The 15,766-nt window shown below is 55.1% G+C and overlaps 1 protein-coding gene across 1 annotated transcript; it reads left to right on the top strand.

Moving 5' to 3' along the window:
• Nucleotides 1-253: 253 nt before the first annotated feature.
• On the top strand, nucleotides 254-14,960 carry RSPO1 (R-spondin 1; the record flags this gene model as incomplete). Its single annotated transcript, XM_079725781.1, has 5 exons — nucleotides 254-347; nucleotides 11,060-11,251; nucleotides 13,456-13,605; nucleotides 13,899-14,087; nucleotides 14,797-14,960. 5 exons carry the CDS (start codon nucleotides 254-256, stop codon nucleotides 14,958-14,960), a joined length of 789 nt encoding a protein of 262 aa, XP_079581907.1.
• Between the last annotated feature and the right edge of the window lie 806 nt (nucleotides 14,961-15,766).

The following is a 15,766-nucleotide window of genomic DNA, read 5'->3' as shown; positions in this document are numbered from 1 at the left end:
GACAAAGAGTTCTCCCATGTGACACCCCAAGGTGCCTTTGAGGAAAGCTCTCTGGACCTCCTTATGGGCTGATGGAGAAGTGGGCTCCCCACACCCTCTCTGTCCCCAGCTGAGATTATGGTGGATTTGGGATACAGCCCAGGCCTGGGCCTCCTGCTGCTGACCCAGCCCCGGAGGCGTTAGCAAGAGCCCTGTGCCATCCACCCCCCAGAGACCACCCCTCCTACCAGGGGCCTGGAGCTGGCGAGTGACTATGCGGCTTGGGCTGTGTGTGGTGGCCCTGGTTCTGAGCTGGATGCATCTCGCTGTCGGCAGCCGGGGGATCAAGGGGAAGAGGCAGAGGCGGAGTGAGTAACGGATGCGGCTGGACCACCGTGGGCCTTGGGAGTGGTGGTGGTGAGGGTGCTGTCTGGGGACTAGGGCCTTTGGTCATTTCATTCTATGATAACCATTGCAGATTTCTACGTTGTCTATTACATTACTCAGTAGACTATCCTGTTTGTGGATTAATTTATTGAGATTACCCACACTGTAGATTACTCACTTTGTCTGTTTTCCCCTTTGTAGACTCTGCTTTCTAGATTAACCCCTCTCTTGTGAGGGTCCAGTTTGTGGATTCTGCCCTTTGATATAACACCAGCTTTGTGTGGTATCCATGGAAGTGCTTCCCGGCCCAGTGCTCCTGGGGTGCTCAGTGTCCCCCCTTTATGGAGAGGAGTTCAGGGCTCCTTTCTTTTAGTGGTGTCTGAAGTGCAGCCCTTAACCCCTTGGGGCCAGGAACCCCACACAGCCTCATGGTGGGCAACAGACATCCCTGCCCAGATAACGGGGCAGAAACAATGGAGCAGAGAAGGTCGTGGGACGGTCCACTGCTGTGGTTTTTAACCCTGCCCAGTGGGATTCAGAGATCTGTGCTGGGGGGTGAAGGGGAGGCCATGGGCAGGAGGCTGCCCACCCCCCACCTTCAAACCAGAACAGCTTCCCTCTTCCCTGCTTTTGGGAAGATTCCACGTAAGATGTCATTGGAGGAAAGGGTCTTCACAGCCTAAAAAAATTAAATCCTGTCATTGTACAGATGGGAAAACTGAGGCCAAGAAAGGGGAAGAGATGACATTCCAAAGTACACACAGTCAGTATTGGAACCCAGGTCTCCTGGTCCCTGTGAGCCCAGTCTTCTTGAAAACAGAGCCTGAAGGAGTTTACCTGTCCCCACCATCCTCACCGTCCCTCCCAGGATCCCATCCTAGGCATTCCTGAGAGCAGGTCCCCCATTCTCCACTTGATGCCTCCAGGGATGGGGGTTCAGTACCTGCCATCATGTCGTGGGAGTGGCCACTGCGTGTGAGGGACAGTGCCAGGGAGTGGGGTGGAGGCCCGACCCAAGCCTATCTGTCTCTCAGCATCCCCCGGAAGAGATGTCACGCCCCCAGGCAGACAGCTCCTCTGAAGTCTAGTCCGACCACCTCTTGCTTCACTTCTGAGGCCTTCCGACCGAGGTCCGCCAGGAAAGGTTGAAAGGCAATGGAGTTTTGTTGGGTCTCCACGGGAGTGGCCAAGGCCAGAACCCAGCCCAGAGAGAGAAGCTCAGAGAACTGGTGAAGCTGAAAATCCCTGGCTTAACAAACAATTAGAGACGGTTAGGTTTAATCAGCAGTGAGGCCTTGATTTTCCTCCCTTCTCATCTGTCATGGCCAATATTTTGAACTCCACGGGCCAGATGCGGTTTAGTGGTTTATAATCAGTCTCCTCTATTTCCGAGAGGAGAGAAAGAATGGGAGAGGCCACTCATCGTCATGTGATGTGCACTAGTGGCCACGCTTCCACTGGTGAGCCGCACACTCACTTACACCAGGGGGTCAGAAGACCTGGGTTCATCTTTTGCACTAAAAAAAGAGAAAAGTACTGGCCTGGCCATCAGAATGGGCCACTCCCAGCAACAGCCAATCAAATGCAGCGATTTTGATGTGCCCACTTTTGATAGAGCCACATCTCACAACCTCGACAGCATGTAGCCCAGTGTTTATTACCAAATGGTGTGACTGACAGGCATCCTTGATCCCCATCAAGGATGCGACGAGGTTGGGGAGAGGTGTGGGAAAGACTCAAGATGCAACGAGGGTCCACAATGGACAGAGGTTCGGGGGATATGGGGTTAGACATTGCTAGGCAATACTTGTGAAATCATAACCATAAAGCTGCAAGTGTGATTGTATAGGAATACAGTGAGGGTTACATGAGATAATAGGTACACATATTGTGAAACCTTTGTGAAATATCAAGCTCTGTATGGTCAGGATGCATGTCGTTGTTTTTTTTTATTTTTTTATTTTTTATTTTTATTTTTTTGCGGTATGTGGGCCTCTCACTGTTGTGGCCTCTCCCGTTGCGGAGCACAGGCTCCGGACGCACAGGCCCAGCGGCCATGGCTCACGGGCCCAGCCGCTCCGCGGCATGTGGGATCTTCCCGGACCAGCGCACGAACCCATGTCCCCTGCATCGGCAGGCGGACTCTCAACCACTGCACCACCAGGGAAGCCCTTTTTAAAAAAATTTTTATTGAAGTATAGTTGATTTACACTGTTGTGTTAGTTTCAGGTATACAGCAAAGTGAATCAGTTATACATATACATGTATCCTCTCTTTTAGATGCGTGTCATTATTATAGAAACAACCTGTGGACCATTTTGCCCCAGGGTTTCCATGGGAGTGGAGGAGGGAAGAAAGGATGGGGACAGTACATGTGGCTGCTCTGGCCCCCACCACGTGCAAGGGCAGTGGGCAGCCTGGGGGGCAGAGGCAGGCTTGCTGTGTATATGAGCCTCAGGTCTGTCGACTCTGCCATCCCGTGACTGCATGCCCGTGGGGCCACCAGAAGCCACCCAGTATAGCTCTGATCCAGAGCCACACACCAGTTTTGAGCCCAGAAATGTGTGATCTCAGGTCTGAGAGATGGTGTCCCTGCACAGAGGGGAGAAGTTTAGCTGTGAGTCCCAAACCCTGACAGGGCGTCCTCCTCCTGTCCCACTCACTGAGGACGCCTCCCCTCCCCGAACCCTCTCTTCACTCACCCTCACTGACCCTTGCCCTCTGCTGACTGCCTTCCCACCTGGATTTCCTGCCCATCACGGAGCCCTCTTTCCCTCCCCATGCCTCTCACTGAGTGCCGCTCCCCTTACTGAGACCCTTCTCCCACCTGATTCCTGGACCCCTTCACTCAGTCCTGCCCCCATGAAGCCTGCATTCCTTCACTGAACCCTGACTCTTCCAGAGCTGGACTCCCCAATTTTTTTTTTTTTTTCCCGGTACGCAGGCCTCTCACTGTTGCGGCCTCTCCCGTTGCGGAGCACAGGCTCCGGACGCACAGGCTCAGCGGCCATGGCTCACGGGCCCAGCCGCTCCACGGCATATGGGATCTTCCCAGACCGGGGCACGAACCCGTGTCCCCTGCATCGGCAGGCGGACTCTCAACCACTGCACCACCAGGGAAGCCCCTGAGATGTGATTTTAAAGATGAGTAGCTGACGTGCAGGCAAGGGAGTGGGGGGGTGGGGGAGGCGGAGGGCACTCCAGGCAGGGGACCAGCCTGTCCAAAGGTGAGGAGTTGGGATGAGGCACAGACTGTGCAGGAAATGGGGTGCAGCTAGGGGTAGCTGGAGGAGTGGTTTCTGGGTGCAGTTCTAGGGAGCCCTGAGGTTTTCACTGGAGCAGCTCTGCTCATTCTGTGTTATACGTGGATGCTGTTTTCTACTGAAAAGAAGGGTTGTGCTGTTAAAACAAAAAGCTGAACACCCATCAGGGTAGAGCAAGGAAAGCTGCCTGGAGCTGAGGGAGCATCCTGGGAGCGATGCCGCACAAGTGGGCAGAGGCCGGAGGGTGGAGCGCTTGGTACCCGCCAGGCTGAGGAGTTTGCCCTTGACCTGACTTGAGCTGTGGGTAATGAGGACCCACGGAGAGGTCTGAATTAGGAGAGCAGTGTGGTCCAGCTGCAGGACTGAGTGAGGGGAGGTGGTTCGAGATGGGAGGCAAACAGGCCAGTTAAAGGCTATTTGGGCCCAGTCGAGGAAAAAGTGTGGGTCTAAACTAAGCTCACAGCTGAGTTAAAGGATGCCGGATCTTCCCGGGGGATGTGCCCAGGGCACCAGGGCACCAGGATTGGACACATCTCCTGGGAGAGCATGTGGCCTCCACCCGCTCAGCGAGGTCCCAGTTCCTGTCACCCCCCTGCCCCGCCCTTGCCTCCGCCCACTTAACTCAGGGCTCTCTCACCGAGTCTAATTCCTCCAAGACTAGATACCACCCCCAAACAAAGGTCAGCCCTCCTCTGGGTCATGGAGAGTTCCCCTCCCTTGGCACTGACCCTCACCCACCCCCCCGTAACTCCTCATTCCTATCCTGTCCCACTCCCCACACTTTATCAAGCCCCCCAGTGAGCTCCATCCATATAACCCCCTGCCTGAGCCTCTGCCTCACTCACCACATCCTCAGCCCTACATTCTGGGGGAGCCCTTTCCCTGTGTGGAGCCTCACCCCTTACTGGGCTCCCATTCAGAAACAAGACAGGCTCCACCCTCCCAAGCTCTTTCTAATGGGAGGAAAAAACATATTAGCAGATAATAATGACACAAGGTGATATCTACCATGATGGATTCAAGTACTGGGGGCAGGGAACACACAGAAATACTCCATCCAGATTTTACATGGAGGTGAGATCAATGGAGACTTCCTGGAGGAGGTGACCTTAGTTCTGAGGCTTGAAAGAGTTAAGCTCAAGAGGAGGCAGAGGGTGTTCCAGGCAGAAGGACCAACTTGAGCAAAGGCACAGAGGTGTGACGTAGTGTGATGTGTTCAGAGGAACAAAAATAATTCCATATTGCTTAGAGGTAGTGTGAAGAGATGAGGTGGATGGGATCAGCCTATGGAAGCTTTTTAGGCCAGGTGGAAGAGCTGGGTATTAATTCTGCAGCCAATAGGGAGCTATGGATGGGTTTTAGGCAGGGGTGTGACACCATCAGAACTGGGGTTTTGGAAAGATCTCGAGATGAGAAAGTTGGGGACCTGGGAGAAGTGAAGTCCCTGGAGAGGAGGCACTGTGGCCAGAAGCCATTCTTCATGGGGGTGGGGGCTGAGCCACCCCGGGGCAAGGCCTGACTGTAGAAACATCAGCCTGAAAGGGGTTTGCATGGGGATGAAGGGGGTGAGAAGCACCAGGGAAGGGAGGAGGACACAGCTTTGCCTTCCTGGCTCATGCACTCAGGCTCCACTGAGTGCCTGGGAGCGGGGGCAGTAGGGTGGGGGTGGGAAAGGCAGAACTGCATGAGGGGGTTTTGTGCAGAGCTTGGAAGGAGGCTCCATCAGCTCCCTGAGCGCCCTCCCCATCACTGAGCCCACCCATCCTCAGCCAGGCTCCAGGCCTGCCAGGCTGCCTCCCCTGCACGCAACCCTCCTGTCAGGGGCACAGAAGCCCAAGGCAGCATTTCAGATTGTGAATCTGACCACGCCCTTCTGAGGTCCCTTTCCCTGTCAATAGACTAAAGCCCTATTTTCCATTCTGTGGATGCCCTCGGATGGTCAGTGCCTCAGAGCCTTTGCACAGGCTGTTTCTCCTGTCTGCACTCCCTCTTCACCTAGCCTGCTGCACAAGGGCATGCCCTTCATCGCTCCTACAGTCCTCACAATGTGCAGCCAGCCCTCGGTGGGCGTCTGTTGCTACATCTCCACATCCCCAGTTCCTGGCAGTTCTGACACGTGTTAGGTGTGCGGTGAACGTCTGTGGAATGAGTGAGCCTCAGTTTCTCCCTTTGAATTATTATGTAACCTCTGCCCAGACCCAGCATCTTCCTTGGACACCCCCCACCCCGGCACACACAGAGCCCCCTCCGCTCTGGCTTTCCATCCCCTCGCTGCCCATGTATTTGCCTCACTAAGCCGAGAACACCCTTTGGGTCCCCTTCCCCTTGAGAAGTGTCTCTTTCCTCATTGGACTGGCCCTGCCCATCACCAAGCCCCTCTCCTCCTTGCTGAGCACCACTCTCCCTTCCTGAGCCCCCAAACCTCATGGAGCTCAGCTCCCTAGTCCCTTGTCCCTGACCCCAGCCTCAAGCCTCAAGGCCTGTCTTGCCACCTGAGCTCTGTATCTTGACCCTCTCGTATCCTTGGGTCTTCACTCCATCACTTCACCCTTCCTCTGTCTTGTGATCACATTCCCCACCCCCAGCTGGTCTCTCCTTTCTGTCTGTGTTCTCTGACCCCCTCTGCCCCTCTCCTCACTTTATCCCCCCCACCTCTATCCCCTCCACTCACTCTTCAGCCCCCTGTGGTTTGGCTGGCATCCCACCAAACTGCCTTTCTTGAGGTCACCCAATCACCTCAGTGCACGTGTTGTAGATTTGTCCAGGGCTCCCCAGTCATGGTCTCCTCCCAGCCCCGATCCCCGCAGATCTCGCCCTTTTCCACTCGGTTTCCATCCCACCACCCGCCTCAATGCCCTTCCATCTCTCCAACTATTCCTTCTCAGCCTCTTTCCGGGCACCTTCCTCTACTTGTGTGTTGAATGCGAGTACTGCCCAGGCCGCAGCTCTTTTTTTTTTTTTTTTTTTTTTTTTGTGGTATGCGGGCCTCTCACTGTTGTGGCCCCTCCCGTTGTGGAGCACAGGCTCCGGACGCGCAGGCTCAGCAGCCATGGCTCACGGGCCCAGCCACTCCGCAGCATGTGGGATCTTCCCGGACCGGGGCATGAACCCGCGTCCCCTGCATCGGCAGGCGGACTCCCAACCGCTGCGCCACCAGAGAAGCCCCAGGCCGCAGCTCTTGATCCTCTTCTCAAGCTGCACAGCTCCTTCCCCCCGGACGCTTTCCTCTCCCACGGATTTAACCCCCAATGATGGCTCCCAGGACGGATCCCTGAGTTCTCTCCCTTCTCCATAGCCAGTCTCTTGAATGAGATGGTTCTCTTTCCTCACCTTCCTTTACCCTTCAGCCACTGCCCTCCACTCTCCACCCCCACCAGGGATGCCAACAACCTGTTTGTGGCTGATTCCTTACGTGACATCTCAGAAGTGTTTGGCGTTGGACTCCCCGCTCCTCCCTTGAGTGTCCTCTTCTCCACTTTTTTTTTTTTTTTTTTTTTTTTGCGGTACGCGGGCCTCTCACTGTTGTGGCCTCTCCCGTTGCAGAGCACAGGCTCCGGACGCGCAGGCTCAGCGGTCATGGCTCACGGGCCCAGCCACTCCGCACCATGTGGGATCTTCCCGGACCGGGGCACGAACCCGTGTCCCCTGCATCGGCAGGCGGACTCTCAACCACTGCACCACCAGGGAGGCCCGAGTGTCCTCTTCTCTTGGCTTCTGTGATGCAACATGCTTTTGAGTGTCCCTACCTGTCTGGGTGCTCCTTCTCAGCCTCTTCGTTGGCCCTTCTTTTTCTGTCCTTCTCTTCAATGGCTAATGCCTCTTCTCACTGTCTGCACCCTCTCTCCTAGTCGTCTCATGGACCTCTAGGCCTTTGATGACTGTTTTATATTAAGGACTCTGTGTCTCAATCTCCAGGTAAAATGTTTCTCTTGAGTTCCAGACCCACAGGTTCAGCTGCCTAGTAGATACCTCCCCCCGGATGTCTCATGAGAACCACAAACTCCACAAGTCATCATTTCCTCCACCCAAATCTGCTCTTCCTCCTGTGGGCCCTCTCTTGGTGAAGGACCAACGGCTACCCCACCACCCAAGCCCAACGCCTAGGCATCATCCTTGTCGTGTGCCTTCCCCGGGCTCTCACCCCACGTCCAGTTCATCACCTAGTCTCATTGATTCTACTGCCTGAATATCTCACCTGTGTCTACACCTGTCCATCCTCTTGGTTCAGCTCCATCTCTTTGAACCTGGGAGTCCTCCTCCCTCCAGGTTTGCCATCCTTACAATCTGGTCTCCACACCACAGAGTGATCTTTCTAAAATGGAATCCTGGCCATGTCTCCTGTTTTAAAGCCCCCAGGGATTCCTCATGGCCTTTAGGGTAATGTCCGTACTCCTTTATAAGGGTTCGAGGCTGTTCCTCCTCTGGCCCCTGCTTCCCTCTCCACTCACTCCACACACCAGCCATGCTGAACTAATTTCAGATCCCCCACGGGCCGCACTTTCTCTTGCGGGTCACTGAGAGCTCTGAAGGGAGATGCACACAGAGATCTGTTGTTGGTTGAGTGGGGGGCGGGCAGCAGGATTCTGAGAAGGCCCTTTGCAAATCTGTCCTTAAGAAAAGTGATAAGGAAGGAATAAATGAGTTACAGGAGCATAGTGATAGAGGCCCACAACTGGGACAGCTGGATGACTTTGGTTTTTGAAACCAAGGCAAAAACCTAGAAGGAGCATTCATTTCAGTAATGAATTAAATAAAAACCTTGAGTATAGACAACTTAATATCTCTGAAGTAAAAGTGGTACCTAAAATCTACAGTGACATTAATTTGTAATACAGCTGAATAATGGCCCGAAGTGGAAAACTAATCCCAAGGGGGCTCCCTCATAACTTCGACACCACCTTTGGAGCCTTTTTTTTCTCTTACAAATGACCCAACCAACAAGAATGATATTAAGTTTTAAATTCATTGATTACTTAAATGGTAACATTGACTCTCCATAAATAAATTCTCTATTTAAAAAAATCAGTCTGGCCATGCTTTCAGCTTGCCTGTCACCTTGTATTGTCCTACCCCCTGGCTTTCATAAACTTTGTCCCCTCTGCCTGGAACACATACTGGCTGTGAAACCTTGTTTAAGTAATTCGACCTCTCCATTTCCTCATCTGTGAGAAAGAGGATGAAAAAAAGTAGTAGTACCCCCTCCACGGGTTGTGAGGTTCAAATGAGTTAATACTTGTAAAGCATTGAGAGCAGTGCCTGCCACAGGATAAGTGTTCAACCTTCAGGAATAAGCTGCCATGATTATGATTATGATTCTGTTGTTGTTGTTTTATTGTTGTGTTTTTTATTCCCCTCTTCTCTTCTGTTCACATTTCTCTTACTCGTTCCCCTGTTCTGAAATCAGGGATCATTCCTGGAGCAGGTGTTCCTCCCCACAACCCTGCAGAGTGGGCATCCTGATCTCCCTATTTTGGTGGTGGGAAGGGAGGCCCACAGGATGCAGTGTTTCACCCAGGGTCACAGGCTGGGCAGTTGGCTCAGGTCCAGCCAGCTGAAGCCTGAGCTCTGGGTCCTCCGTTGTGGCACAACCCCCTGCCATCTCTGCTCTGATTCCCCTGGCTCTCTGCCTCCAGCTTGTATCTACAGATCCTCGCTGCCTGGTTCCTCTTTTAGTGACTGGCCCCACCCATCCCCTATGCCAGAACCCCGGGAAGCACCGCAGCCTCCTCCCGCTACGCTTGGTCACCATGACCGTACTGATTGTGTTCCCTAAGCAACTCTCAAATCGTTTTCTCTTCATCTCCACTGAACAGAACTTGATTAAAGACTTTCTCATCTTTCTCACCTGGATGATCTGGTCAGCATCCTCCCTAAAGGTCCTCCGGTCTCTGGTCTCTCCCCAGGCTGCAGAAGAAGCTTTCCAACATGTAAATCAGACTGGGTCTTCCTCCTGCTTAAAACTTGCCAATGACTTCCTGTTGTCTAATCAGCTCTGAGAAAGATGGCCCCCAAACTCTGCAAAACAAGGATTCTGTGGCCAAAATGTCTCAGAGGTGCAGTTCATTCTTTCCCCATTTTAGAGAGTCACTCTAATTCATAGGAGCATAATGAAGCCTGCAAAAAGTCCTGCAGTAAAGAATCCTGTTTGGACTTGTTGGATCCGGTGGTTCTCAGTCTCACCTGGTGCAATGGCCTTTTCTCCACATCCTTCTATGAACATTTAGGGGAATCACGTTCCAAGGAATACTCTTTGGGAAATGCTGCCCGACAGGATGGAGTTCAAGTCCATTGGCATGATATAAAAGGCCCTTCCTGATAGGACACCTTATCTTTCACTTGTACCCCAAATTATCCTCAATTCCCCTGCGGTCATTCTGTGCCTCTGTGGTCTTGCCCCTGGAGGGCCCTTGTCTCCACTTCCCAATAGACAAATCACTACTTATTCTTCAAGAGCTGGCCCAAATGGCACCTCCTCTGTGACTCCTTCCTCCCTTATTTCTGGGTCCTCTATTGCTTGGCCTTGTGGCTGCCAGCATGTTCCTGGTTGCGGGCCTGTCTGCACCCCTGAGAGATTAGTTCAGCTTGGCCAGGCGTCTTCCCCTCCACGTCCCCAGCACTCACACTGCACATGGTACCCGGGAGGGGCCGGGTGAGTGTTGGTTGAACAAGTGAATGAGGAAACAAGATCAAAGGTCTGAGACTCAACGCTGGCGCTGGGGACCACGCTGGCTCAAAGGATGGTTCCAAGCTCAGCACCTTTGACATCTTGGGCCTCATTGTTTCTGTAGGAGCTGCCCCCCACATCGTAGGATGTTTAGCGGCCTCCCTGGCCTCTGTCCCCCAGATGCCACTAGCAACCCCTCCCCAGTGTGATAATCGAAACGTCTCTAGACTTTGCCAAGTGTCCTCTGGGGAGCACTGATCTCTGCTTGAGAGCACTGTTCTAGACGTGCGTTATTCCAGCTGTCTTCCTGTCTCTGGGCAGGTGGCCTCTTTCTCACTTTTCCTCTTGTCCTTAAAATTTTCTCAAGGACGAAAGCCCTCCATCCATACCTGAGGCTGAGCTTTCCTTCCTCTGGGGTGGGGGTGGGGATGAGGGAATGTGTAAATTCCAGGATGGGTGCAACTTCAGTGCCTCCTCTGGGGATGACGGAGCAAGCCTGGAGGGTGAGTTTGTGTTGTACCTGGACCTAATAGAGGCATTTAGGGTGGATGGCAGCCCTTGCTGTGCTAGTTCGCTTGAAAGCAGATACTGGGGAGGTTTATAAAGCAGCCTTGCAGAGAGCTACCAGCCTGGCCTGTGCTTTTTGAGAAGCACATTCATTCTACAGGCTGAAACTCCTGTCTACTCACTTCCCATCCTTGTGGGATCCTGGGAAAGATGGAGGTCTCTCCCACAGCTGCCTCTCACCCTTGCTCCATCCTTGCAGTCAGCGCCGAGGGGAGCCAGGCCTGTGCCAAAGGCTGTGAGCTCTGTTCGGAGGTCAACGGCTGCCTTAAGTGCTCACCCAAGCTGTTCATCTTGCTGGAGAGGAACGACATCCGCCAGGTGGGCGTCTGCTTGCCGTCCTGCCCACCTGGATACTTTGATGCCCGCAACCCTGACATGAACAAGTGCATCAGTGAGTGTGTGTGGGGGGCTGGGTAAGGGCGCCGGAAGCTCTGGACATGGGGTGGGGGTGGGGTGGGGCAGTGCTTTGAACTGTTGATGGACTACCAGAGGAGTAGAGGGATACTGAGGAGGGGAGTCCTTTTTTTTTTTTTTTTGCGGTATGCGGGCCTCTCACTGTTGTGGCCTCTCCCGTTGCGGAGCACAGGCTCCGGACACGCAGGCTCAGCGGCCATGGCTCACGGGCCCAGCCGCTCCGCACCATGTGGGATCTTCCCTGGCCGGGGCACGAACCCGCGTCCCCTGCATCGGCAGGCGGACTCTCAACCACTGCCCCACCAGGGAAGCCCAGGAGGGGAGTTCTTGATTTAAATATCCAGCTGCCGGCCAGACCTCTCCCCAGACATCCCACCCACGTTTCCAACCCATACCATAGCCACATCTCCTCCCTCCAAACCTGCGCTGACCTGTATTGGGTCACTCTCAGTGTCCCAACCCATCACCCAAGCCACAGACCTGAGAGCCAACCTCTCATTTATGCCCCCTCCCCATCCATCCAGTAACCAAACTGTGCCTCCTGCATCCTCTTTCCATCCTCACTGCCATGGTCTTATCCAGGGTCCCATCACGTCTCTCCTCGACCACTGCAATAACCTGTTCATCTGTCCCCCAACCCTCATCTGGTTCCCTTCCACCCTCCCTCTGCACTGCAGCCAGAAAGATGCCTCTGAGACACATAACCAGAAAATCACTGCTGGCTCCACTGAGGGCAGGGAAATTCAAGCCCTGGTCAGCCGTCTCTTCCCACCCTTTTCCTCCCGCTCTTCTCACTCTGCTCCGCTCTCTCACACCAGCTACCATCCCACATGCTCCAAGACACATGCTGTCACACCTCCCTCTCAGCTGGGGGACATGCAGCAAACACTCTCCTGTAAACAACGCCAGGGACCTTCCCATTCTGTTCAGAGCCTTGGAGTTTAGAAGGCATTTCCAGACCTCCTATCAGTTGAGCTTCCCAACCACCTTTGGAGGGAGGTGGACTTAAGTGATGGTACCCTTTTCATAGCTGATAACGTCGAGGTCTCAGGGGAAATGACTGATCCAAGTTCAGCCGACTTGGGTTCTAATCCCAACTCCGCTGCTTATTCATTGTGTGACCTTGGGCAAGTCGCAGCGTCTCAAAACCTCATCTTCAAAATGTGGGTGCTTGCTTTTACCCTCTAGGGTTGTTGTAAGAGGCATGTGGAAGCCCTCAGGGTCTGGCACTCAATAAACAGCTGCTGTTATTCTTACTTTTGTTCATATTTTGCCTGCCACCAAACCCAGGAATCAGAGGCCAGGAGGCACAGAGGAGGGTGGGGTGGCATTGGGAAGCTTGTGAGAACGGAGGTAGGACCCCGGGACTGCCCTCTTGGTCCTCAGGGATTTGGGGTAGGGCGTTCCTGGCTGTGCCAGCTTCTGGGAAACTGGCATCCCAGGCTTCAGGGGCGGAGACTGGGGAGAAGTCAGCTCCACCCACAATCCAGGAGGGGAGAGATTGTGAAAGACCCCTCCAGCTTATAGCTTAGCCAGGCAACCCCCCCTCCCCCCACTTCCCCAGAGGAGGGAGAGCTGGCAGGAGAGCTTCAGGGAGGGACCCAGGAGTCCAACCAAGGTGGTTCCTGGAACCCGGCCTTGTAGAGGCAGAGGAATTTGCCCTGGGATTGCTCTCCCCTACTCCAGGCAGATTCTTGCTGCCCCGGGCAGGAGGAGAACCAGGCTCCGGGGTGTTCTGGATGCCCAGCGATAGGGGGAGAGGAGACCACACAGCCACTCTTGAGGGGTGTCCTTGTATCCCTCGGTTCAGCTCTGATTAGGTGGTCCTTGGGGTGCCGTGAGAGGCTAGCACGCTCCTCTCGCCCCCACTAATCTCCTCTCCTCTGAAATCGGCTCTCTTGGGCCTCCCCTTGGGCTCCCGGGCCTGGGATTGGGTTGGGGTTGAGGTTGGCTGACCGTGGCAAGAGTCCCAGCCAGCCCTCAAGAGAGGCTGCTTTGACCTCCTCTCCCCCCATCCCCTTGCCTTCCTTTCTCTCCCTCCCAAGACTCCCCTGCTGGTAATTGCAGCCCCAGGGCCCGTTCCTGCCCTGTGTGAATGGGCGTGGCTGGGTGGCCACGGGGACCAGGGGAGGCATCCATCCGCGGCTGAGCCAGAGGCCCCCAATCTGGCCCTCTCCTCAGAATGCAAGATCGAACACTGTGAGGCCTGCTTCAGCCACAACTTCTGCACCAAGTGTAAGGAGAGCTTGTACCTGCACAAGGGCCGCTGCTATCCCGCCTGTCCCGAGGGCTCTGCGGCTGCCAACGGCACCATGGAGTGCAGCAGCCCCGGTAAGGCAGGAAGGCGTGGTGGGCAAATGCTGCGGCCCAGGGTCCAGGACCCCAGAGGAGGGGCGGGCTGGGGGGATCCGGCCAGGGAGAGCGTGGGCTGGGCCCTGTGCAGCGAAAGCGCATCACCACCATCCTCTGAGCTTTCCCTCAGGACTTTTCTGCCTTCTGGACTAAAGACGCCTCTAGCCTGGGGCTGCGGCTGAGAGCAGATGGGAGGGGCTCCCCTGGGGTACCCGGGGCCAGGGGAGGAGACGTGACCCCCTTCTCCTCTTGTTTCCCTCCCCTCCTGCCAGCACAATGTGAAATGAGCGAGTGGTCTCTGTGGGGGCCGTGCTCCAAGAAGAAGAAGCTCTGTGGCTTCCGGAGGGGCTCGGAGGAGCGGACACGGAGGGTGCTCCACGCCCCTGGGGGGGACCACACCGTCTGCTCCGACACCAAGGAGACCCGGAGGTGCACGGGGCGGAGGACGCCCTGCCCAGAGGGTGAGCTGCGGCCTCACCTCCCTGGGGTCGGGGGTCAGCACAGCCACGGGAGTTCTGACCCCCTCTGCTTCCTGCCTGTGGCCCAGGAGAGGGCTCAGGCCAGGACCCCATACTGTGCAAACCCATGCCAGGCAGAGAGTGGGCCCCACAGCTGTGTGATGGGCCGGGAAGCTTCTATGGCCCTATCCCTCCCCATTTCTTCTGAGCCAGTGGATGTCGGCACTGGAAGTGCCCTCCGAGGTCAGATAATGGGGACGTGGAAGGGGGTGTTAAGACCCAGAGAGGTGCAGTGATTTGGCCAAGGTCACACAGCCTGCATGTGGCAATGATGTGGCAGTGTCCTGGGGTGGAGGAGTGGCGGTGGGGGGGCGCTGTCCTGCCTGTCCCGAGAGCTGCAGTGACCATCTGGGAGATGCCCTCAGCCCATTGGGATCCAAGGTCTGAGGAAGTCATGAGGAAGAGGAGGGCGTCTGGTTCATCGAGGGGTGCAGGGTGAAAAGGCTCACGGGACCCCTTCTCAGTGCCCATGTTGCAGCGCCCTCTGCAGTGGCTGCTTCTCAGAGGAGTCCTTGAGGGGACCCCGACTGCCTATGGGCCTCCTCCCCACCTCCCCCCACCGCCCAGCTTCCTCACCACATTCCTCCTCGGGCCCTTGGCCATGCCCAGGGCCTCCCTGCTGTGTCAGGACGCCCTTTGTTGACTCTTACAGGGCAGAAGAGGAGGAAAGGCGGCCAGGGCCGGCGGGAGCACGCCAACAGGAACCCCGGCCGGAAGGAGAGCAAGGAGGCGGGCGCCGGCGCTCGGAGACGCAAGGGCCAGCAGCGGCAGCAGCAAGGGACAGTGGGGCCGGTCACCTCTGCGGGGTCCACCTAGGGACACTGTTCAGCCTCCGGGCCCGTGCAGAAAGAGTCCAGCCCTGCTCTGTGTGACGAGAGCTTTACCGAACTCGAGCACTGGGGGCAACGCTTACACACACTCTCCATACATACACGTACACACAGATACGTGCACACAGACCCCATGTCCAAACGTGTAACTGACATACATGTAAACGTGTGCACGCGCACACGTGGACACACACACACACACACACACACACAATCGAGGTTACCGGAAGACACTTCTGTCCCTCGGACATCATTGGGTCAGCAGGGCAGGGAGGCAGAGGGCTCATCTCTGCCCTGCAGAAGGCCTAGTGGCACACACTTGGTTTGTGATGTTCCCAGTGGACACATCAGAGAGAACATTTTCCAGCGCCCAAGCCCAGACTCTGCAGAGTGGAGCCTTCTGGAGGAGCTGATAGCACCAGCCTGGTGTGGCAGACCGCAGCCAAAGCTTGAGGAGTGTTCAGCATCTCCAGCTGTGTGACTTTATCTTTGGAGAGTATTGTTACACCTCCATGATCCATATCAGGGCTTTCCTGACTCTGAAAACTGCTTAAAGGTTTATTTCAAATTAAAAACGAAAACCAAATGACAACAGTAGCCACAGGTACCACGTTTCTTTTCAGGGTATGGGGTTGGTAGAGTACACGGGAGGAGGAAGTGAATTTCAAGAGACCCCTCCTGGTCTAATTTACAGAAGGTCCAGAGAAGGAAGAAAACTTGGGGGATGTGTAGAGCAGTAACCAGATTCTCTACATCTTTGTTACTCAGAGTGTGGTCTGTGGACCAGCATCA

The sequence above is a fragment of the Hyperoodon ampullatus genome (assembly GCF_949752795.1).
Source record: "Hyperoodon ampullatus genome assembly, chromosome: 2".
NCBI classification, from domain to species: Eukaryota; Metazoa; Chordata; class Mammalia; order Artiodactyla; family Ziphiidae; genus Hyperoodon; species Hyperoodon ampullatus.
The sequence above is the reverse complement of the archived record's forward strand: the minus strand, read 5'-3'. Positions and strand labels throughout refer to the sequence as shown.